The sequence below is a fragment of the Tachypleus tridentatus genome, chromosome 7 (genome assembly GCF_004210375.1).
Source record: "Tachypleus tridentatus isolate NWPU-2018 chromosome 7, ASM421037v1, whole genome shotgun sequence".
NCBI classification, from domain to species: domain Eukaryota; kingdom Metazoa; phylum Arthropoda; class Merostomata; order Xiphosura; family Limulidae; genus Tachypleus; species Tachypleus tridentatus.
Genome location: NC_134831.1, coordinates 193,594,566 through 193,620,046, shown reverse-complemented (window position 1 = coordinate 193,620,046; position 25,481 = coordinate 193,594,566). Strand labels below are relative to the sequence as shown.

The window sequence follows — 25,481 nt, the reverse complement described above, 5'->3', positions numbered from 1 at the left end:
CTAATCAACCCTGAAAAGTACAAATAGTTTTATCAAATGTAGGCCATTGATTGTTATGAATTCATCTGTCAGAATTGTTTTTGCTACTTTATTGTCCATACAATGTAACTAGTTAATCTTGTATGAATACAATTCTTTGTACTGAAAGCTTTCTTCCATCTCTGAAACAAAATGCAACTAGTATACATATTTAGTTTGCTTTTTAATTCTGCACACCATGTAAATTTGCTGTTGAAACTGCATGACATGTCTAGTTTAAATCTTTTCTTTTCAGGGACTCATGATGGTAGTATACTGATATTTAGTATGCCTACTGAAAGCAATACCTTGAACAACGTAGACAAGGTACACTACCATCCTGCAGCAATCTCAGATCTTTGTGGGCAAGGGCAGAATCTGATCAGTGGAGATGATCAGGGAAATCTGGTGGTGTGGGAAGGCAGTACTACTCTAAAAAAAGTGAAAGAATTGGAGTCTTTCCAGTGAGTATGAAACAGTCACAAGTCTTGTATTTTGAGCTAATTAAATGTGTTCTGGTTTTAGAGAGTATATTTTTCTGTACTGTTAAATCAATATTTGTTAAAACCAAATACACTGTTCACAAATTCAAAGAATTTATTGTCAACAGGTCACCAGCTACAAGCATTGCATGCTGGAAAGAACTGGTTATGGTGGGGTACGGATCTGGACACATCCGTCTCTTCAACATAACTACAGGAAACAAAACAGCAGAAATAACGGCTCATGCCTCCTGGATAACAGCTGTGGACATTGCATTAGAGAGTGGACTTGTAAGTTTCTCTGATGTGCATTTAACATGTTCAAGATGTTTGCTAGAGATTTTGTTCATTTTATGAAAAGTTTAGTTGTTATGGACAGATTGAAATTTGTGTGCCTTATCTTAGAATGAATACAGAAAGCAGGCAACTAATGCAATTAATAAGTAACACATTATAAACAAAGATTAGTTATGAGCTTTTGGTACTCAAGGTTTTTAATTTTTTCTGTATTTAGAATTGTATTCTGGCAGTAGTTCTTATAAAATCAGAAAAGTGTCTATATTTCTTGTACTTATCAAAATGAGACTACTGTAAACTTTCTTTTTGTCTGGAGAACTTGTACTTTTTCTTATCTCTACACCCTACCAGTTTTGGTTTTCTTTTCCACTTCGCTGTAATTGTCGTTTTCTAATTAGGCTATCTCTGTCTCAGAAGACTCGTTTGTTCGTGTCTGGCAATTAAAAAATGATGGATCACCTGTGGTAAGATTCTTTCTCAATATTAAAATAAATTAGTTTGAAAACTTGAACATAATTTGCTATTTGTTTTATATTAATATATTTAAGACAGGGTGTTTTTATTTCACCATCTAGAAAGTTTCAATTGATATATTATAACAATCTGCTGTAATTATCCTGTTCTTTAAAAAATGTTTACTGTGAAATTGTTACTTTTTTGTATGTGATGTTCCAAGTTATGTGCTGCCCTTGACAGATGTATCATCAAATATTACCCTAGTTTCTCATGAAAATAACCTCTAATTTTAGGAGTTTTACTGAAAGACTTGTGAACCTTTATCAATCTTCAGTTCTTATCCTTATCTTGTTAATGTTTATCACAATACCTTTTCAGATCAAAGGGTTTGTTTTTATCCCATACCCTTTATTTTGCAGGTGAGAGTGCTACTCTAGGTTGGGATAGGACACAATTTTGTAGCCTCCTGCTACCATAAACACTGATCTCAATTTTCCATTCCCATTAACGATATGGAAAGCTCCCCTTCTTCTTCTACATCATTTAGCATAGGTCATGGGATTGAAACCCATTACCAGACATGTTATAATCATTGAATTAGCAGTGGGTGTTGTTGACTGGTTGCTTTCCCTCTATCTATCACTTTAAAACTAAGAACAACAAGTGCAGATAGCCTTGCACAAAATTAAACAAAACAAGACCAGTAATCCTCCCTTGTAATGGTTGCTCCCAGATGGTATTACACTGTCAGATGGCCCAACCTCACCATGAATCACGCCACTGCATTAATATGCGAAATATTTTATAAAAGTAATCATTTTCTGTGTTGTAATAGGAAATGCATTCAGGCTTAACAACATTATAACTGCATCACCCAGGATATTTTTTTATCATATTAATCATATTTCTTTCAGGTTTAATGTATAGGATGACCTTTGTTGTCAAGCAAACCTAGGATGGTACTTTTTTAAACTGTGCTCACTTGCCTTTTTGGATAATCAATACAACTACAGGCGTGGTTTATATGATACATACAACTTACCATGGCATAATTTATGTCACTAATATGTAATAAACCACTTTAAAAGGTTTCATCACAGATAAAATAGTTTATTACAAAAACTACTTAACTTTAAGGTATGTACTATAAAACATGGTTACAAAATTAGTGTGTGTTACATATTCTGATATAATATCAGCAATATTATAAATAAGATCATTACATTTCAAATAAAAATGTCTTGTCTAATTGTAACTGGCACTTGTAGTTATGAAGAATTCACACAAATGATACAATCACATTATTATAATACAGCAGGTGACAAAATGTCAATACACATAGTTGGGAAAATAGACAAAAGTAAAAGAAGCAACATATTTTGTTTAAATATGCTATTAACTGGAGAGTGCTTGTTGGAAGTGTATAAAAATAGGCATTGTTTTAAGAGTAATATCTTATACACTGACAAATATATTATTGCTAATTCTTGTTAAAGATAATTTGTAGAAAAGTCCATGTACAATACTTTAAATGACGCCCCCTTTTATTTGATACCACAGTAAATGCCCACATGTGCAGTTAATGACTCATTAATTAGGGTATACCTAGATGCCTCAGCCCACAACTGTGGGTGTTGCAGCCCACTGGCTGAGATTCATTGACTTTTGTAATGTTGTAAGCTTGTACGTTGCATAATCTAAGAAGAGATGTATAGTGCTTGTCTGGTAGTTTACATGGTGAATTTCTCCTTATTCAGTTTGTTTTTTCTGTCTCCAGGTGAGCAACAAGTTCAGCTGTAACGTTACTAATGTACAAGTATGTGGTGGCTGTTTTGTTAATGACGTGGGAAGTGCCTTTTGTACAACTGGATATGATTCATATGAAATCTTATATTTTCACATGTGATTTAGTCTACAATCCTTCTTCTACTTTAAACATTGGAATAACTGATGAATTAAATTCCATCTTTTAGTCAAATATTTCACAAGCCAACTGAATACTTTTCTTAGATGTAGTTTTTAAATTGTCAGATATAGTACTGTTAATACTAACCAGAAATCCAGATTTTTTATATTTATATCTGCATGAAAGTCATGTGCTTAGCATTCCAAAAACTACAGTTTGAACAGTTGTTAGAAAGTTTGGTTAATCCACAAAATAGACAAGTGAGTTTGATGTGGCTTAACCTCTTCTGAAATTAAAGGTTTTTAAATTTGTGTCATGAAATATTTTTAGATATAATCATATAGAGATCGAAATGATAAACTAATTTATTAATAGCAAATATTTGACAAGCAGTTAATCATAAAAACTTGTTAAAGAACCAGCATTATAATCTTATGTACCAGCTAACAATGATAAGCAGTTTAAAAAGCAAGATTTTTTCTATCCTCTCGATCTTACCAGTTAATTTGTACTATATTCTGACTAAAAAGTAAAAATAACCATTAGTTTGTGTTTGTCTTATTAGCTATAATTACATTGATGTAGGCTTTTAGTCACACAACTTAGAATTTTAACTAAATAAAAACTAAACCTACTCCCATTGTTTTCACACACAATATTTTGACGATAGTGTGTTCTTTCTGTGTAAATAGGTGAATGTGGTTGTGTTGAGGAAGTTTTCATCTATTCTGAAACAAAGTCCAGTAATGGAATGTATCCTCAATCACAGAATTATTAGCTTAAATACAAGCATTTAAAGCTATATTTATTGTGAAAATGACATGTATTTGTTTACATCATGTTACTGTACTACCTTATGCTGAAGATGTGAAATTCTGTGTATATTAATATTGTTTCATCACAGTTATTGTCTTGCAATAAAAAATCATACCTGTATTAAACAAAGAAGCTCTCTGGTGTGGTGTACTGACAATGACTTATCAGTAAATCCAAACACAATTTTCATTTAGGTGTTTGTAAAAGATGCATCATTGTGGTGCTAAATCTACATCTTAAGAATTAAAGGTTTTTTTATGACTTCTTTCAACAATTACATTCTAAAGATGCTCACCTGACTAATAATAACCACAGATATTTATTTTCAGAGAATATCTTATAACAAACCATCATTCTTTTGTCACCACACCACAGTACTTGACCAATCAACACCTGGTGTCACAAGAAAGACATTAATCAAATGAATAATTTTCATTCTTATGCTCTATAATTCATCTTTGGATTTTTGCTCTACTAGAGTTATAAGACTGTGCACAAATTCATAAAGTGATGTAAAGTACTCTTCACTACCTTCCAGAGACTCAGGACTGGTTCTAACATCTATTTCACCCTCGTTCTGTGCTATAGATTTATACCTTAGTTCTAAATCTTTCAATTTCCCAAGGCTACTTTGAAAAGACTCTTTACACAGATCAACCATTACTAGCATTGCTCGGATAACCTTTTCTTGAGTGTCATAATCTGGTGATAATAAAAGTTTTGGAATGTGTAGACAGAATCCTTGTTCAACTAATGCTTCCTGGAGATGAAACCTTGAAATAAATAGGCAAGTACAGTATAATTTATCAAATTTCAAAAATTATATGAAAGACTAAAACAAGATTACACATTGGACAACTATCAACTCATAACATAGCTAACTAATCTCTCAGACTAAACAAAAGTTTTAAAGAAGACAACAGTACATGGTTGTAGCTGTTTTGAACCTTGAGAAGTAGAAAAATAGCTATAGGTTTGGAAAACAAATGAATACAGATCTAACTAGAGCAGCAGTAAAACTGAAATACTTGCATTTACTCTGGAAAGAAAAGGTTTACACATTTATTGAGTATAACAAGAAACAATGACACACATTTAATGATTATAGGTGTGTTATATAATCAAGCAGAAATATACAGTTATCTTTCAGGTATTCATGCTTACAAGTTTTGTGTCACTAGTTAAATAACTGTCATTTCTGTACTGGTTTGAATTGAAAACTTAATCCACCTACTTTTCATATTGACGAAGTTTTTCCTTCACTGCACCTTTCTTTGTATGCTTTTTAGTCAAATGCTATACCAAAACAGAGTTAAGATAATTTTGACATACCTTCGTGTAGTTCAACCTGACATCTAAATCAACAAACTTGGTTTCTTTATTGCAGAATAATAGGAAATGCTCTTCATCTTATAAATTTCCTTTCTAAGAGATTTCAACATAAATGTATTTATGGTTTACATTTCAAGAATCTACCCTTTGACCTATGTTATTTCTACTTTATATTAATTTACCTAAGGCTTATTTGTTTCACGTGCACATTTGTGTAGTGACAATACTATGTTCATTTTCAAACATAATAAAAATTATTTGGAAAAAATTTTAATACAAAACTCAAGAAAATGAATGAATTTGATGGGAGCAAACAAATTTTCCATCAATCATAATAAAATTACATAAATGATTATAGCAAAAATGACTGAACCTTTTAGACAACCTTAAAGTCATTACTGTTTGTTTAATATCTAAATGTAATAATTAAAGAAGGAATCAACTTTCATACTAAGCTTACCAGTATAAACATAGTTAAAACAGCTGGTATTATTTAAAAATTTAGTCTATAAACAAATATGCACTTTAAACAAAATCTTTGTTAATAAACACCAATATGTGTGTATCTGTTCCTTCCATATTTCTTGATCCATCACACTAAATTTGACACATAGTGATACAATTTGATATGGGGTAGAGAACCCCTAGTAATTTCAGAAGAACCACCAATGTTGTAAATCCTGCAACATTAGAATGAACTATCTAACCACTTATTAAAATGATATCTCTTTCTTTTCAATATTGGTAACTTTATGTATTTTTATTGCACTTCTAATGTTCATTACGTTAAGAAAAAGAAACAGAAACACAATTTCCTATCCTTAGTTACAAACAAGTTTTTAAACCAACTATCAAGCTTGTACCTGTTCAGTAACTAGATCATACAGCAAGGTGACCACTTTTAACTGAAGCTTCTGGTGCTGAGGGTCACCATGGTTAAAAACATCAGAGAAGGCTGAGAGTCCTCCATTTTCAACCAACCACTGCTGAGCAAGAGGAAAATGACGCACCAAACATGAAATTGCATAGAATGAACGTGCTTTCACGTTGGGTGATGGATCTAATACAACAAGTCGTAGTAAATTCTGCATTATGTTGCTTTGGAGAACTGATATCTGGACTTTAGGATTACTGAAAAAGAGAAATAATCCAAGGATTCCAAACAAAGTTTGGAAACAAACAAGGTTATCAAAAGCTCTGGCCATACAGTTACGATCACTAGATGATATTTTGTGAAATTAAGTTTCCAAATTACCTGTCACTGTTCGCTCTATTGAAATTAGCCTTTACTTCTAATAACAATAATAATGAACATAACTTACCCTTGCATGGCTGAGCCAATAGTAAACACTACTAGTTCTCGCACTTTTTCATCAGTTATATTTAAGTCAGGTGACACCAGCTGCAGGCCACCAAGCTTAACAAAATCCTGAGCAACATCATACTGTGGAAAGTTTAACTGTATTAAATGTTTGCCTCAAAAATTATTCTGATGCACACAAAGAGTTTTTAATACACACTATGTAACAAAATCATACAGACCTGCAACACTGAAAACATAAAGAACCTTATATTATCAGCTTGTTCCAAGGTTTTACATCGCACTAATAAAGAACCTTATATTATCAGCTTGTTCCAAGGTTTTACATCGCACTAATAAAGAACCTTATATTATCAGCTTGTTCCAAGGTTTTACATCGCACTAATAAAGAACCTTATATTATCAGCTTGTTCCAAGGTTTTACATCGCACTAATAAAGAACCTTATATTATCAGCTTGTTCCAAGGTTTTACATCGCACTAATAAAGAACCATGCATCAGCTTGTTCCAAGGTTTTACATCGCACTAATAAAGAACCATGCATCAGCTTGTTCCAAGGTTTTACATCGCACTAATAAAGAACCATGCATCAGCTTGTTCCAAGGTTTTACATCGCACTAATAAAGAACCATGCATCAGCTTGTTCCAAGGTTTTACATCGCACTAATAAAGAACCATGCATCAGCTTGTTCCAAGGTTTTACATCACAGTAATAAAGAACCTTACATCAGCTTGTTCCAAGGTTTTACATCACAGTAATAAAGAACCTTACATCAGCTTGTTCCAAGGTTTTACATCACAGTAATAAAGAACCTTACATCAGCTTGTTCCAAGGTTTTACATCAGCTTGTTCCAAGGTTTTACATTACAGTAATAAAGAACATTACATCAGCTTGTTCCAAGGTTTTGTATTACACTAATAAAAAGTGTTACATCAGCTTGTTCCAAGGTTTTACATCACAGTAATAAAGAACCTTACATCAGCATCTTCCAAGGTTTTATATTACAGTAATAAAGAACTCTATATCAGCTTGTTCCTAGGTTTCATAATATTATAGTAATACAATTAGGTGCAAAATGCTCATATAAAAATAGAATTTTGTTTAAATCTGTGGTGAAAGTGCCTACGAGTTACTGTTGTTGTCTTTCAAATTTATTAATATTTGTAAATTATGGTTTTCAATGCTGCAGCTTTCAACCCTGCAGTTTGTATTTACTCAGAAAGAAGAGATGTATCTCATATATGGACACATTTAAAAAACCTTTGTCACTTGTATTAAGTAGAAACGTTTGTAATGCTTTCACTCTTAGTACATGAAAAAATACCAACAATCCTACCTTAACATAAGCTCTCTTTGACAGCAACTAAATAGTGTATTTTATAAAAACAGCTATGATTTTTACTAAAATGTTAGTTTAAACCAATATTTAGAAATAACCAGTTTACATTACATTATTAACTGTTCTATAAAAATCTGGTTCATTTCTTTGTACCGCTACCCTCCATGGAAGCACATTTATATGAAATAACAGTACTTTATAATTTAAGAAATGAAGAACAAGTGTAAAGGATACATCATACACAATGTCTAAATAAAGTAAAGTAATCAAAAGATTATAATTTTTCTATACTTTAAATGTATTTGTAATACATACTTACCTCTGCTCACAAGATTAGCTATTTTTGTTTGTTGCTGCTCTCTACATGCAAATGTTTTCTTTATGCATGCCACAAGCCTTGAACTTTCCCCTTTTTCTTTGGGTGGAATATGGAAGTCCTTACCAATTTCTAGTTCTAAGCCACTAAGCTACTGGATTGGCTGACCATGGAGACACCCACCTGAATGAGTTTAATAATAATAAAAAAAAAAGAAAAAAAAAAAGAGTAGAGCAGTAGTGTTCTGCTGGTGGATGTGGTATGGCCTCCACATGAGTTGATCCATCCCCCCACTAGACAATGTGGCCTTTTTATACTATTTATATATTCAACAATACCCATAGGCACTGGAGTTGGTTCATTATCTTAAAAGATAACATAGCCTCCTACTATTAATTTACACATACAGTTAAGTTGATTAGTCCCCTTACAGGTTGATGTAGTCTACTGTTACATATTCCATACCAACTGGCATTAATCCAGTACAAAGTCAATTCACCCCTTCCTTTGATTGGGAGCCCTCTTCTTACCTTCTCATGGATGTTGGTTCAAGGTATTTGATTTGAATGAATCAATCAACAGAAGTCCTCAAACAAATCGAATTCATTTTCTTAGTGCTGTATGGTCAGTCCTAGATTGCTGTAAGCTGTTAATCCTTGTATAGCACCTAGTAATTGGAGCAGGTCCTAATCCCCAATTGCTAGGTTGAAGTGAAGACAATATGATTCTCATCCTACCTTCACGTGGATGTTGGTACCCCATAGGAAAGGTTCTGGAGGTAGTTTATTTGCCATGTATGGTCTCATGAGGCCTAACCACTAAATCTCTTGATTTTTGCCCCTTTTGTTTTACAAATTATACACATGTGCAAAGAATATACCTGGCTCAGCAGTAATGTGATTCACCTCTGATTTCTGAATCTCTTTCTTCCATAGGTATCCTTTGGATGCTTCTATTATCCCTCACACTGGACCTCCTCCTCCTTCATGTGTGATTCTAGATAACATTGTGAAAGGGGGTAAGTACCGTATATTGGAAGTTATAAATTTCCTATATTGAAAATGTATTTATCATAGTTACGTACCTCCACTAACACTTCCCACCACTCCTTCTGTGCTCACACCTTCTACCAAACTTCAAAGTGAAGATTTGGTAAAGGTGTGTAGAGGGAGTCACATGCATCATGTGAACATACTATGCTACTATTGGTTGATAATTTCTGTGACAGACACATTGGAATATACTAATTCCAATGAGGAGTTGCAAGGCTTGTGGCATGTATAAATAAAAAGTTTACATATAAAGGGTAGCACTGAATGAGAATAACTAACCTTGTGAGTGAGAAGTGCCATATCAAAACAAACAAAGTGAAATGTTTCACAACCTTGTTTTCTTATAGTTATAAAATAGCTAATGATCACTGCTTGTTTTTATAAGACAGTTTCCAAAATTAATTTACACAGCTAATAATTTTTACAAAGTGAAGCTATGAAACATATCTTTATAACTCTCTAGGAAACTCCACAGAAAGTTATTAGACTCTCATAACTCCTTACAAACTAATCCAACCTGATGCACAAGGTATTCGAGGTCTTGTAGAATGCCTAGTTTCTCCCTATTGTTTGCCTTCTTGTATCGATCCAGGAGTTCTATTAATATTTCAGTATCAGTTTTCATGTTTATATTTAAAGCAGCAAATTCTTCTTTTAAGGTTTCAATACTTCGAAATGTTGCCCTTATTGTTTCAGCATTCTGAAGAAGTAGTTGTTTGAAACCAGATATTAAAGAGTGAAAGATATAAAAATACAAGTGAATTTAGATTAAATCATGAAATTAAATCTACAAAACTTAATAAGTCAGACTTTCTGATGAAATTAAAGTTTATGCATTCCTTAATTAAACACTACTTCATAACAAATTTCTGTGCATTCATAGCTTTTAGTTTTTCTAACACTTCTAACTTGTTCAGGATACACTGGTATTAATTTGTAGAAAAAGATTCTTACAATTACAACATATTGTAGCTCTTTCATATACCACTTGTTTGTTACTGAGATTCATAAAAAGTTTCCAAACCAACAAAAACAAAGACAAATATACTGTCAATAACTTAACTAACAAATTATTATTATCACTTCTTGACAATTGCTTGACAAAAGCGCTGACCTTTTACAGAAGTTTAAGATCATTTTTTGATGTCATTGTACTCTACCTACATTTTATATTTAGCTATGGCTCCTCACATTCAAGTTAACATACTACAATGTCCTCATCCTGTATGATACACAGCTTGAATTTTCAAAACTTGAGTATCATACATTTACTGGTCTTTATTTTATAATATTATCATAATTCTGTGAAACTTTATTGACCTACAATGGCAGATAGAAAAGTGAAAAACCTTTCCAATCAACTTATGTTAGCAACAAGATAAACATTATTCAACTGTTAACACTGCTGAGCATGAAAGTCATCATTTATGATTATGTTTGGTGATTTTTTACAATATGGAAGCTGCCATATTTACCAAATATTTATGGATGATAGATGTAGGAATGAAAACATTTATTATAATGACTATAGATGTTCAACAATTAACTGATATCAAATTGAGATTATTATATTTATTTTAATATCTTAACAAAGCAATTGTTTGCAGTAATGCATACAGTAAGTAGGCTGTTTGTTGGCCATTAGTAAGATTTACAAGTAGGGTTAAAGATAATTATTCAGCAATCTATTAACTTTATAAAAAAAACAACAACAAGAGTTTAGTATATTGTTTCAATTGCTGTCTGGGAAACAGAATTAAGTTTGTGTTTAAACAAAGTTAATAATTTATAAGATATATTGTTATGATAAGAACTTATATGAAAGTAGATAGAAATATAGTAGGTCCACTACACTACACCTGCCATGTCTAGTGCCAATAATACCTTTTACTCAACACCAGGCCTCAGGAGACCAGCTGGGAAACAACAAATATAACAGTAAACTAGATGTTGCCTACATCATGAACAACAACTGTCATGATATGACCAAGATTTTATCCATTTTATCTAAGATTTTCAGGTTAAGGATAATTAATACTATCACAGAATCTACCTACGTCTTGTACGTAGTGTAAGATTAAGTAAAATTTTCATCACAACAGATTGAACAGAGCATGAAATTCGAAAATATTACTCTCAACCATAAACTCCCGTGATCTAGATCTAGCAGGCCATTTGTAGCTTGCAGCTGCATCAATCTTACATGTATATTGTGCGGTTTTCCTACGCCATTTGTTCTTATGCATGTCTTGCTGGTTTTATTGTCAAACGCCTTACTCTACTTAGCTGCCAAAACCGCTGACCATAGTGTACGTTTAGTGCACAGTTAACGACAGGTTCGGGCCGCTCGGATCCATACACGCCCTACATCACTCCCCCTCCCTCTGCTCCCTTTAGTCTGAGCCTCGATTTTACAAAAGAGCTCATTAAACCTGCGTTTGTGACCCTCATTAATCCATGAAATTTCAGATTATCACTGCCCTCTAATAAAATGCTGATGCTTTACGGTAAAATAATATATTCTGTTATCATAGACAGTAAAAATATTCTATTTTCTTGTATAATTAGAACACAAAAGGAGTGATTTCAACGGCCTGAAGCCTCTACTCAAAAACTAACAATACAATTTGTTTAGGTGTTTTTATTTAATAAACGTGCTTATAGACACTATATCATAACGTGTTTGCCTTTTGATGAGCTTTAACAGGAATATAATATATTTGTGATTGTTTAAGTATTTTTTGAGAAGTTTGCAATTACTTGTGTTGTAACTAGCACACATTATTGTCCCAGCAATGCCCAGGCAGTCAGTCGGCTCGGTAGTCACTGTGAGGTTCGCGCGTTCAACTTAAATACATTGTACAGTTCAGTCCTACTTCCATTCTGTTCTATCACGACAGAAAGCAAAATCTCAAAATATCAACTTCCGGGGCAAGTGGTTTGACGAGTTCCTATGACTGCACTTTGACTGATTGATTGATTGATTTAGTGTTTTATGGCACAAAGCAGTGAGGCTATCTGCGCCAGACATTCGGTAAAAATGTAAAAAAATAAAAAATAAATAAATAAATAAATGTAGTAATAGACATAAATGGAACTGAAGGTAAAACAAAAAAGTATAAAACCAATGTTGACACCTAGTCTACAATGTTAAGATAAAAGGTAGAGTATAAGAAGTTGTAAGGTATTTACTCTAGCAAAAAGGTAATGATCATAACCCGCCAGGAAGATTAACAGGTAAGTTCAAGAACCACCGTCAATCACCTGAAGTTGGCCTTTCCAGTCCTGGTTCTGGGTTATGTGTCATAGCAGCTATTATCAAAATGTAAAAGAAAGTAAAAGTTTTGAAAGACACTCTGCAAAATCGTAATAATGAGTAGCCAAATGTCCAGTAAAAGGATAAAGTCAAGTAAATGGAGTAAAATTTGTAGAAGTAATTGAAGATAAAAGCAAAACGGCAATTAAGACAGAAAATGGCGTAAAAACCAATGTTGACATCCAGTCAACAAAGTTGTAAAGAACTACCTGTAGCAGAATGGTAATGATCGTAACCTGCCAGGAAGACTAACAGGTAAGTATAAAAACCACCGTCAGTCACCTGAAGTTGGTCTTTCCAATCCTGGTTCCGGGTTATGAGTCAATATGGCCAGTACTAAAAGTTAATTAGTAAAAGTGTGAAATGATATGCAGTAAAAGTATAATAACAACTCGCCAGGATGACTAACGAGTAGTTCAAACGGATAGTTCAAACAGGAGCGTTATTCACCTGAAGTTGGCCTTTCCAGTCCTGGTGTCGAGTTATTTAATGTTCTGGCCATTGCCCAATGTCAAATTGAATGACAGAGATTAAAACTGTAAAAAAGGAACCACAATTAAAAAGGTGTAATGAATAAACATGCAACACTTAAATGAGATTAAAAGGTTAATGGCCATTAAAAAATTAAAAACATTATCAAGGTGGACAGAGTCACCATCACCAATAACTCTGTCCAATGTTACAGATTGACCCTGGGAAAAAATATGTTTAAAATATTGCCGTCGTTGAGAATTGTAACGATGGCAAGAAAGTAAAACGTGGCTGATAGTGATTTGAGTGTTACACAAATTACACATTGGTGCATCAGTTCCAGATAAAAGAAAATGATGAGTTAAAAACTGTGACCAATGCGTAGCCTAGTGAGAACAACTTCTTCCTTCCGAACTTTACGGAAACTAGATGGCCAAAGTCCAATTTTGGGTTTGATTTGAAAAAGTTTGTTGTCACGTTGCTCACTCCAAGTGGACTGCCAGCTGGCACGGAGCCGACCCTTGAAGATAACACCATAGTCCATGTACGGAATAGGCATAGGAGTGATGGTGCTGAAGCAGACATATTTAGCTGCCATGTCTGCAAGCTCGTTCCTGCGAATACCAACATGGCCTGGTATCCAGAAAAACTGGATTGAAGTAGCTGCTAATGGGAAACGGGCCAGTCGGTTACGAATATCAGCGAGAATAGGATGTGAGCTAACGTAGCGATTCCTAGGCAAGTATAGAACTAAGCGAATCAGTATAAATAGTGCAGTTGGAGTACTGCTCAGCTGCAATATGATCCAGGGCAAGAGATATGGCATACAGTTCAGCAGTGAACACAGAAGCTGCAGAAGGGATTCTGCATGCAACTACTGACCCATAGCAAACCATAGCAGAGCCCACTGAATTACCTGATTTGGAACCATCTGTATGAATAGGAACTGAATGATTGTTTGAAAGATATTCATTGAATAAAAGACGGTACTTCCAATCTGGAGTATCTGCCTTTTTAGGTGACTGAAAGAAAGGTCACATTTGGGGCTGTAATAAGCCATGGTGGGATGGGCGACCTGTGGAACATGCAATGTTATCCAAGGACAGACCCAATTCATCCAATTGTTTCCGGATGCGAAGGCCAAACGGAGCAATGACAGATCGTCTGTTCTGAAAAAGTACTGCCCACCGAGGAAGGAAAACACATTTCCAGGTGGGATGCTTTGGTAAGGAATGAAGTTTCGAAGTATATTGTAAAGATAGTTGCAAACGGCGAAGGTGTAGAGAAGGTTCATGAGATTCAATGTATATACTTTGAACTGGAGAGGTACGGAAAGCCCCAGTGCAGAGTCGAAGTCCTTGGTGATGAAAGGGGTCCAGCATCTTTAAGGCCGAGGGTCTGGCAGAGCCATAGACTATTGATCCATAATCGAGTTTCGATCTAATAAGAGCACGATATACCTTTAACATTGAACAGCGATCTGCCCCCCAACTGGTAGAAGAGAGAACACGGAGGATGTTCAGTGCTCTTGTGCATTTGACCCGAAGCTGCTTTAAGTGTGGTATAAAGGTCAGTTTACGATCAAAGATAAGCCCCAAGAACTTGGTCTCCGGGACAACTGGCAGCAAAACTCCACCGATATGAAGTTCAGGATCAGGGTGAATACCCCGTCGACGGCAATAGTGCATGCATACAGTTTTGGAGAGAGAGAAATTAAAGCCGTTCGCCATAGTCCACTTCCGTACACAATTGAGGGCGGTTTGTAGTTGCCGCTCAATATATCTCATGTTTGACGACTGACATGAGATGTGAAAGTCGTCGACATACAGCCCATTCGCAACAGGGAGAGGGAGTTGTTCAGTGATGGCATTTATCTTTATACTGAAGAGTGTAACACTCAATACACAGCCTTGAGGGACTCAAAGTTCCTGTACAAAAGAACGGGAAAGTGTCGAACCCACACGAACTTGGAATCTCCTGTCCATTAAAAATTTTTAATAAACATGGGTAGATGGCCACGTAACCCATATGTATGGAGGTCTCGCAAAACGCCATACCTCCATGTTGTGTCGTAAGCCTTCTCTATGTCAAAGAATATTGATACAAGATGTTGGCGGTTGAGAAAGGCTTCTCTGATAGATGTTTCAAGATGAATTAGGTGGTCTGTGGTGGAGTGCTGTCGACGGAACCCACACTGGGTGGGCGAGAGGAGGTTGTTTGATTCAAGGAACCAAACAAGACGAGCATTAACCATCCTTTCTAATGTCTTACAGAGACAGCTCGTCAAAGCAATTGGACGGTAGTTTGAAGGAATCTTGGGATCTTTCCCTGGCTTAGAGAAAGGTAAAATAATAGCCTGGTGCCAAGCATCAGGAAAAACATTCTCCTGCCAGATCCGGTTGAAAACAATCAGAAGGACATAAAGAGAAGCAGGAGATAGATGGTGCAGCATGTCATAATGAATATCATCAGGTCCAACAGACGTACTGGCAGACCGATGAAGGGCCATTTTTAGTTCCACCAGGGTAAAGGGACGATTATAGTCAAAGAAACAGTCAGTTCGAAAGGAAAGAGGTGATCGCTCCACCCGAGTCTTGATGGCCAGGAAGGTGGAGGAACAAGCAGAAGTGCTAGATACCCGGCAAAAGCTTTCACCTAGAGTGTTAGCGATGTTCGAACATCAGTCACCTCCTGACCATCAGAGAGTAAGATCGAGAGGGGGATAGAATTGTAGTGTCCATTAACCTTTCGAATCCTGTCCCATATGGTCTTGGAACTGGTGGTAGAAGATATACTGGTTGTGAACTTAATCCAAGATTCCTTCTGGCTGTGACGTCTTACCCACCTAGCATGTGCACGGGCCCGTTGGAAAGCAACCCGGTTTGAAAGTGTGGGATATCTACGAAAAGTATCCCAGGCCCGCTTTTGAGCCTTCCGTGCTAAGTGGCAAGCAGGATTCCACCACGGACGAGGATATCGTGGAAAACGTGTCGAGGTTTTAGGAATACACTGAGCAGCTGCATGTGTAATACAGTCAGTTACCGCTGCTACACAGTCGTCTATTGATGGCTGATTTACGATGGCAGGATCAAGTTCTGCGAGAGCAGTGAAAGTGGACCAGTCTGCCTGATCCAGCTTCCACGGGCACGCAGGTAGGGTGGCATCGACCACGCCAGTCTCTCTTATAAGGATTGGAAAATGATCACTGCCTAGTGGATTACTGTCAACCCTCCATGAAAAATGGGAGAATAATGAAGGGGAGCAAACTGAGAGATCAATAGCGGTAAAGGACTGACTAGGTGCATGAAAGTAAGTGGAAGAACCAGTATTGAAAAGAGAAAGATTGTGATCAGAGAGCATCCGCTCTACAGATCGGCCCCTCCCATCAATAATAGCACTTCCCCAGAGGGGATGATGTCCATTAAAATCCCCTAGGATTAGAAACGGAGATGGCAATTGTTCAACGAGAGCATCCAGATCTGATTGATCATATGTCTTTCCAGGGGACAGGTACAGAGAACAAACAGTGATGGTATGACCCAAGGAAACACGGATGGCTACAGCCTCCAAGGGTGTGTTGAGTGACAAAGACAGGGTGGGCACGTGTTGATCAACCAACAGTGCCACCCCTCCATGTACTCGACCATCACACAACCTGTCATTTCTGTACAGAGAAAACTGCCGAATGGAGACAGTAACAGTAGTTTTGAGAAATGTTTCTTGTAAAGAAAGACAAACAGGATGGTAGGAAGCAATCAGCGTTTTGATATCATCCAGATTAGAACATAAACCTCGACAGTTCCATTGTATCAAGGTGGCCATTTTTAAGAACGGGTAGGTGAAGTGGCTGGAGAACCCTTCGGTTTACGACCACGTCTTTTTTTCTTTACTGTCTTTAGTTGGAGGAGGTCTATCAACCTCCATGGATCCTGCTCTGTGTCGGGTGGGCAGGTTTTGTTATTGGAAGGGGAATCTAGTGACTGAGGACGCCGAACGAATAATTGTTTTGTCTCTTGTGGTGGGAGAAAAAGATGTATCAGAAGAAATGCCTGTATTTGAAACTGAAGGATGTGGATCTTGAGGTGTGTTGGAAGGTATGGGAGGGACAGAGATAGGTGTGGTAGTTGATTCATCAACCTTTTTAACCACGGAGGTCAAAAGGCTTTTCATTTGTTTTGAAAACGATTCTTTTGGAGGCACAGAGAGATCTGTCTGCACTCCCACTGTAGTTGTGGAATGAAGTGCAGCAGCATATGTCTGAGATGGAGTTGTGGACAGCAATTTCCGAGCCTCAGGATAACTAATGTTATGTGTCGTTTTCGAACGCTGCACCTCTTTTTCCTCCAACCATTTTGGGCAAGAATGAAAGTATGAGGGGTGAGAACCATTGCAGTTTACGCAATGTGGGTTCATGTCACAGTCATAGGCATCGTGGTCCTTGCCTCCACAACGAGCACATGTTAGGGAACCACGACAAGATGTCTTTGAGTGGCCGAATCTCTGACATTGGAAACATCGAAGAGGGTTTGGTATGTATGGCAGAACCCTGCAAATGAGATAACCTGCCTTGATGGTGGCAGGTGCACGTGGTGAAGTAAATGTTAAAACGAGGGTATTTGTTGGCAGTGTAATTCCATCTTTGCGAGTGGAGATGCCTCACTGCAGAAACTCCTTGAGTGGAGAGACCAGCGAGAATCTCTGACTCGGGAACGTTCTTCAAATCCCTTTCAACAATAACTCCTCGTGAAGAATTCAAGGTAGCATGGGGTGTAATCTCAATAGGTATATCCCCAATTTCCTTTGATTTCAACAGGAGTTCACTGTGTTGGGATGTGGATGTTTCAACTAATATGTCACCAGATCGAAGTTTCTTTACTGATTTTGGAGAGCCAGCAAGTCCCTCTAGTCCCTTTTGAATAAAAAAAGGGGACATTTGCCCTAAAGGTTTTTCGAAAGAGAATGTAATATAAGAAAATTAGGTGCGTGTGTTACTGATGTTGAAGATTGCTGTTCTGAGTATTCAAGACGTGGTCGCTACCCATTGACTGTTTTTTTACAATTTTATTTAAAATTTTTGAGGATCCATAGGAAAAGGAAAAAATTTCGGTACCCACTGACCCCACCCACCATGGAGCCCTACAAGGGGACGCACTACAAAGTCACGCAAGGACAATGCAGCAACGCCAGGGTTTCGTGAGCACTATACCCAAACACCAGCATCAGGCACAATGTCCACAACACCCGTTGAGAACTTCCAACACTGGTACTTGGTTGACTCTAGCCCAAGTGGACCAGCCGATTGACCCAAGGAGGGCCACCCAAAGGCCGCCCGTCTACAGGAATTCGAGGCCAAAGTGGTGTGTTAGGGTTGGACCCCTCAACCACCAGGATCCTCTCCTCCCCTTCACGGGTCGCCACGCACGGCAAACACGTGGGTGGATGTTTAGATCCAAGAGAAGGTAACCAGATAGAACAGAACCTTCCCTGGGAGGTCCCCTCACCACGTACAGGAATCCACACCGAGGGGTGCACTTTGACAATCAGACTCAAAACGTCATATGCTTTCATTGTGCAAAGGCAGAAAATAGAGGCCTTTTTACATGGAAATTGGAGAGGCCAGTGGAGTATACCTTTATATCCACCGGTTTTTGCAACTGGAAAAAGGCAAAACAGAAATTCAATGAGCACCAATCCTCCTCTCACCACAGATTTGCTACATCTCCAGAAAGTTCACTTGATGCAAGTAACTCCAGTGACTGTCCAGCTACATGATGGAAAAAAGAAGCAGCAGGAAGAATGCAAAAGATGTCGAACCAAAATATTCAGAAGTTTACGTTTCTTACTGTGTCAAGGTTTAGCATTACGTGGACATACTGATACAGAGGGGAACTTCCTGCAGTCAATGAAGCTACTGGAAGAGGAAGATCATGAGTTGACGGCCTACTTGTCAAAGAAAACCACATTCACATCACCCCAGGCTCAGGATGAAATAATGGAGATGTTCAGTCATCAAATACTGAGGAACATAGCACACAAAGCACAGCAAAGTAAAATCTTTGCATTAATTGTTGATGGCACTCAAAATGTTAAGGAAGCAATATGTGTACGATACGTAGATAAAAATCTTGACGTCCACGAGACATTTCTTGGTTTGTACAGTGTTTCCAATACAACTGGTGAAACAATATCCTCGACTATACTTGATGTACTGACTAGACTCAATTTACCACTGTCAGGATTAAGAGCACAACAAACTTATGATGGAGCCGCTAACATGAATGGTGCGTACAGTGGATGCCAGGCAAAAATAAAAGAGAAGCAACCGTCAACTTTGTTTTTTCGCTGCGGAGCACACAAGGCTAATTTAATAATGCAACATGCAGTTGAAGCTTGTGAATGTATTCGAGATTCTATCCAGTGGGTACATGAACTTGGTGTTTTGCTTCAGAGGTCAGGCAAATGCAAGACAATCTTTGGAAATATTGTATCGTCAGAAAGCCACAATAGTCCAGTTAAATACATCTGCACGTCCAACATGCTGGTTGTGCCGCCTATCTGCAATTACATGTGCTAATGATCACTATAGTGATATTGTTGATTCTTTGTCTGAATTAGCAAATGAAAAATCACATGTACCAGTAAAAGCAAGAGGTCTGCTGGACAGATTTGACAAAGGCAAGACAGATTTAGGATTGTCCATGGCTCAGCATCCATTAGCTGCATTAGAGGAACTAAACCGTGTATTCCAAGCAAAATCTGCAACAGTATCTGGCATGACTGAAGCATCTGCAATGACAATTGAGCAACTGTGGGTATTGCAAAAAGAGGAAAATGATAACAAGATATTTGATGAAGCTGAGAAAAAGGTGCCTATTGAACTACCACACATTCACAGACCCCCCAAAAGGATCACAGGTGATGGCTCAGCACACCATTCTGCAACAGCTAGAGATTACTACAGAAGCCAATATTTTGAATTTGTGGACATAGTCATAGAACATCTGACCACTAGATTCAATGCAGACAACAATGACTTGAGGAAATATCTGGCACTTGAGAACATTATCACATCTGGCAAGATTGACAACTCGGTTATAAACTTCTGTCCAGAAATCTCTGCACAACGGCTCGAGCTTCGGTTGCCCATGTTCAAAGGAACAACAAATACAGTATCTCTGAAAGGTGTGAAGGATGCTTACTGTAAAATGCATGAAACAAGCCAGCAGATATTTAGTGAAGTGTTTCTTCTCATGAAAATTTTGCTTGTTTGTCCAGTATCCAGCTGCGAATGTGAATGCAGCTTTTCTGCATTAAGACGGTTGAAGACGTGGTTATGGTCAACTATGTCTCAGTGCCGCCTCAACCATGTGACAGTTTGTCACACTCACAAAGATGAGGTCGACAAGATAAATATAGAAGAGCTTGTGAAAGAATTCATAAACAGATCATCACAAAGGAGGTCTACGTTTGGGAACATGTAGACTAGAGGACTAAATAAATCTTACTTCAATGAAAAGTATGAAAAATTATGTATTACATTGTACTGATGTGTAATTTTCAAGAGTTTGCAAAGACATTTTAATTATTTTTATCAAACAACATGAACAGTTTTTCAGTAGATATAAACTTATCAAGGGTAATTACTAATTTTATTAATATTTGAAAACGTAGTTCATGTAATGAAATTATTAGTGACCTTGTCAAGTATAATGGCCATCTTTTATACTGTGCAGTGTGCAGGAATAAATTTATGTGGCAGTTAATTAGTGACACATTTGTCTTTATTTTATTAACATTTTGAAAACTTTTCACAACACCTCACTTATACAAACCTACATGGAAACCTTGAAGTATCGTGGCAACAAGATTACTCTGACTGCATATTTACGGCTTTCAAGTTCACGTAATCAGAAATTACCAATTTGTAAATTGAACAGTCCACATAAGTGGTTGCAAAAATCATCCCCCCACCATCGGGTGTAAAAAATCTATGCCCCTGCAGCTTGTCATGTCTTTCAATAACAATAAACATTTATTAAAACAGATTTGAAACATGTATTTACCTGACCAGAATCTCCTTGATACTCTTCAGCTCTGAATGACTTTAAAGCTTCTTTAAGTTCTTTATGAGAAAACCCTGTTTTTTGGTCACTACCAGCATCCCAGTTTGTAGCCTCTTCATCAGCAATAATAGGAGAATTTGATTCTGTTGAATCTTTGTCCATTTCCTTATCCAAGAGTTTTGCTTCTTTTACTCCTGTTTGGAAATTCATTCTTATATGGAGTCCTTGAGGAATAGCCTGTCCTGAGAGAAAGAATTCCATTTGTTTTAAAAAATATGATACTAAACATACATTTTACATAACTAAAAATGTATTCCTTCACTAAAACTATGGCATAATATTATTTGATGTTAAAGACTGTCAAGTGTCTTAAAAACAAGTGTGATTTTAAGAACTCTATATTTGTAAAAGCTCTAATTACCATTCCATTGATAAATTTATTTAAATTTATTCAGCTCTAAGAACTTAAGAGCAATAACAAATAAGTTTTGTTTGTTTTAGAGAAAAGCCACATTTGGCTATATCCATCGTGGGGAAACAAACCCTGGAATTTAGTAATACAAATCCATAAACCTAACAGCAACAACATTTCAACCAATCTATATCCACCATGTCCAATGCTAAGGATCTTGCTTGCATCTTGTTTAACACTTCTTTTTCATTGCTTGTTTGCAGTAGTATATCTTGTTCTTGATCTAGTGGAAGGCTACTACTGTCCTTGTCAGAACCAGAGGGAAAAATGATGACTGTTGATAACAAGTAGAAAAATTCCAATCATGGTCAGAAGGGCTTGAAAATATTTTCTGCATACTTGCTGAGCTCTGGTATTAAAAATAAATGCAGAAGAATAGAACACACACAGTTGGCCTGTCAGCTGCCCAAAAAGTACTCTGATTAACTATGAGATTTATGCTGCTGACATGACCAGTCATAACATAGTGGATTTGTGTCCAATTTAAAAAACTAATTGCAATCATCATATCTAATTGTACAATACATTCTAGGTAAATTTCATTAAAACTGAATTAATCCCATGTTTTATGGCTGATTCCTGGCTGGCACTGAGGTGAATGTGATTAAGGAAGAAATCATGTGTTGAGATGAAAAAAACGAAAAATGTAACTCATGAAAAAAGCTTAAACTGATAAGAAAAATAAAACAAACAAACTTCTAAAAAAAGAAATATGTGAGGAAAAAGGTGAAAGTTATTAAGATATGAATCAATAACGTATAAAGAATATATATACACACATATTAATTAACACCAATAAGTAAGTAATATAAATACATATATTACTATGTATACATGAACTATAGTAATACATTTTAAAGTAAACTTAAAAATACTAAATCAAAACAGAATAGTTCTGTTATATGTTTTTATATGTAAAAATACACTGAAACAAATTTAGTGTTCACTCCCTAATTAACATGTTTCATGAAAGTAAAGCCTTTCTACAATGTTTTATTGACACATAAGATCATACTAAAAAATTAACTAAAGCTTTTACTTTAACATTTACTTTCATTACTGAATTATGATTTGAATCTTTGAAAATACTACTGGAATATACATAAATGTTTTAATAAAGTGTTAAATTTAATTACTATAATTATAGTTTTGTTTTACAATGAGTAATATAGACTTCAGGAAATAAAAGATAATTGATGTCATACAAAAACATTACTTTGCTGAGATAAAAACAATAACAGTTCAAATCTCGAGGTCCTATTTCTCAGTGTTTGGAATACCTGGTTTAATTTTCTGCCAGTCTTTAGTAGCAATAAATAGTTCATTTGTGCTTTCTTCCTCAATTTTCACCTCATTTTCATGACTTTTTTGCTTGGTGTCTATTAAAACTACTGCTTTAGTGGGTTTTGATCTCTCATCAGTTCCAAGAATGCTTTTTACATCAAACATCATCATAATGCCCAAGACCATCCAGAAATGGTAAAACCTCACACCTCTTTCAGATTTCATTTCTTTTTTTATGAAAAGTTTTCTTTCAACAAACTGCGTTTTCTAATGTAGCTTATATGATTTTTCTCATCTGAAATATTAAAACATATAGTAAAATAGCTTCAATTCATTCATTAGAAATACCTAAACCACATTTAGAACTAATACATTTCATATATTAAAAATTTAATACTGAGACTAAAACAAAGTTGGCTAAAGGGTTCGTTTCTTCATAATATTATAAAATATTGTATAATATTTGATGACCACATTTACACTGAAATTAATTACATATTTTATATTGGAATATAATTAATTCATAATCTTAAATAAGTTAACTCTTGTACATTGAACAAAACTAAGTAAAAAACATCTATAAATTTCACTGACAGAACTATTACAGTTTAAAAGTTACTGTAGAAAGAATTGCAAGTTTTCTAAGATCCATTATATGTATAACCATTTTATCAGTAAAAAAAGCTATAAGTTTTCTGTCTAAAATCCACAGTATGTATTACCATTTCATCAGTAGAAAGAGCTATAGTAACATTTCATTCCGTCACAGTACAAGTTTCAGTCATATTATAACAATGACTATAGCATCTAGTCTCAGATGCCTCTTGCTATGTTTCTGGTTTTTCTTAAGATAGAAATAAACAACTATGGACAATAAGAGACCATTTACTCCCTCCAGGCTGATTCTGCATGCCACTTGTAAAAAATTAATGCAATCCTTTCATTTTCATGAAACATCAATTCCCATCTTAAGTTCCTGTAAATTACTCATCTCCACCTCTCTAAACAGCAAGATATTTCACAAATCAGTTACATTTTTAGAATAAATTATTTTAGCTTGTCTTTTACAACCCTTATATTTGTGTCCTCCCATCCTATTGTCTTCGTAATACAGCACACAAAAAATCACAGGTCTCAATTCTACCAACTCCTCTCTATGATTATCATCTCTTACCTTTCTTTACTCAAGAGAAGTTAAGTTAAAGAATCTTACTTAGAACATAAACATCCCATCCCTGGAATCATCCTGGTAACACCAAAAAGTTAATATCCATTCTTAGGTAAGGAGACCAAAATTGTACTCAGTATTCTCTTCCACAATGGTGGAAGTTGAAAGTCCTAACAAACTCAAGAACTATCAACAAGGGGAATACAGATAATGGTCCTAATTTTTAGTTATACCACTGAGTCACATTAGTGATTTGTATAATTAGCTCTTAGTAATCAATGCCTATAAATACACCTAAAGTTCCCTTACCTTTAATACTAGCAACCGAGCATTAATTTGATGGCTTGATCACCTTACTGAAATATAAATATTCCTTCACTATTCTATGAAAATAAACTTCAGGTTTAGTGAACAAGCATTACTTGAATAAGATAACAATAATAATAATAATAACTGTTTGTAGCATTAGTATATAAATCCAACTAAGACACTGTATATTAGAAATTATCAATTAAATATCAAAGCAAGAAGTAATGACCTGATACGTTCAATAATAACCCAAAAAAAGCATATCTTTGAATAATTCAACATGTAATATTATTACTGTTTTGTAGCACTTCTGAGGTTAGGGGGTAGAATAAGTAAATGAAAAATTTGTATTTTAATTAAAAACTATTTTTAAGCTAATATGCTTTTGGAGGTTATAACGATTAAGGAATTATGCACATATAAAGAGAATGTTTGTGGAGGTTATAATAATTATGAAATTATGAACATATAAACAGAATGTGTTTGAAAGACGACTAACCTAAATATTTATATTTGCTTCAAAAATGTCATCCATAACTTATTATTTCGGTACGTACTAAACTCTAAAATTATATTCACATTATAAGCATAATTGTTACATTAACTATTACGCAAACGATGTAAATATTATTTACCTGCAATGGTTGTAGTAGTACTAATACTACTTATATCAGTAAAATTATATACTGAGTTATACTTATTAACCATTTAATGACTTACGTTAGTACTAATATATAATAAAGTTGCAAAATAATGCAATGCTGTCATACTCATTAGAAAAGTCTGGACTTATTGAACGTTAACACAATTATAAATACTATTGTTACTAACCTTAAGTCTATTAATTTGCAAACATAATGCTAATATTATGATTATATTGATCCTTTTCAATACTTGCCGTACGAACCATTTATGAAATAGTAATAACGTCATAACAGACTAAAACAAATATCAAATTGAATTATTTTTCAGTTTTTTTTTATTACTTATACATTACAAGCACATTTAACTGTCAGTGCAAGTTTATATTTTGTTTGCCCTTTGTACTCGCAAACACGTGT

At 35.4% G+C, this 25,481-nt stretch overlaps 2 protein-coding genes across 11 annotated transcripts in view; one reads left to right on the top strand and one right to left on the bottom strand.

Moving 5' to 3' along the window:
• LOC143257599 (WD repeat-containing protein 54-like) overlaps positions 1-4,104 on the top strand; it is an 8,593-nt gene extending 4,489 nt beyond the window's left edge. The window contains exons 5-8 of one of the 2 annotated variants that reach the window (XM_076516558.1): positions 275-482; positions 629-791; positions 1,196-1,261; positions 3,031-4,104. In XM_076516558.1, coding sequence (XP_076372673.1) covers positions 275-482; positions 629-791; positions 1,196-1,261; positions 3,031-3,159 — 566 coding nt within the window. In that variant the 3' untranslated portion in view covers positions 3,160-4,104. The remainder of the gene's footprint in view (positions 1-274; positions 483-628; positions 792-1,195; positions 1,262-3,030) is intronic. The other variant, XM_076516559.1, reaches the window with a different exon arrangement.
• Sil1 (Sil1 nucleotide exchange factor) lies at positions 3,509-25,481 on the bottom strand. Of its 9 annotated transcripts, none has more exons than XM_076516548.1 (9): positions 25,252-25,477; positions 24,421-24,467; positions 22,940-23,238; positions 21,188-21,429; positions 9,855-10,037; positions 6,630-6,751; positions 6,171-6,438; positions 5,210-5,271; positions 3,509-4,748 (listed from the first exon to the last, which is right to left on the bottom strand). In XM_076516548.1, the coding sequence occupies exons 3-9, from the start codon at positions 23,166-23,168 to the stop codon at positions 4,421-4,423; spliced, it is 1,434 nt and encodes a 477-aa protein (XP_076372663.1). In that variant the 5' UTR covers positions 23,169-23,238; positions 24,421-24,467; positions 25,252-25,477; the 3' UTR covers positions 3,509-4,420. The 9 variants fall into 9 exon arrangements, with proteins under 9 accessions (XP_076372663.1, XP_076372664.1, XP_076372666.1 ...); XM_076516549.1 differs by having other exon boundaries at positions 25,328-25,474; XM_076516551.1 differs by lacking the exon at positions 24,421-24,467 and having other exon boundaries at positions 25,328-25,481.

What these genes read in the sequence shown, in the direction of transcription:
- Sil1 (XM_076516551.1), bottom strand. Translation starts at nt 23,168, where the DNA reads ATGAAATCTGAAAGAGGTGTGAGGTTTTACCATTTCTGGATGGTCTTG. An exon ending in CTGGCAGAAAATTAAACCAG is followed by an intron (nt 21,430 to 22,939) that starts GTATTCCAAACA and finishes TCTTTCTCTCAG; the next exon opens with GACAGGCTATTCCTCAAGGA. An exon ending in ATTGGCTCAGCCATGCAAGG is followed by an intron (nt 6,439 to 6,629) that starts GTAAGTTATGTT and finishes TCTCTTTTTCAG; the next exon opens with TAATCCTAAAGTCCAGATAT.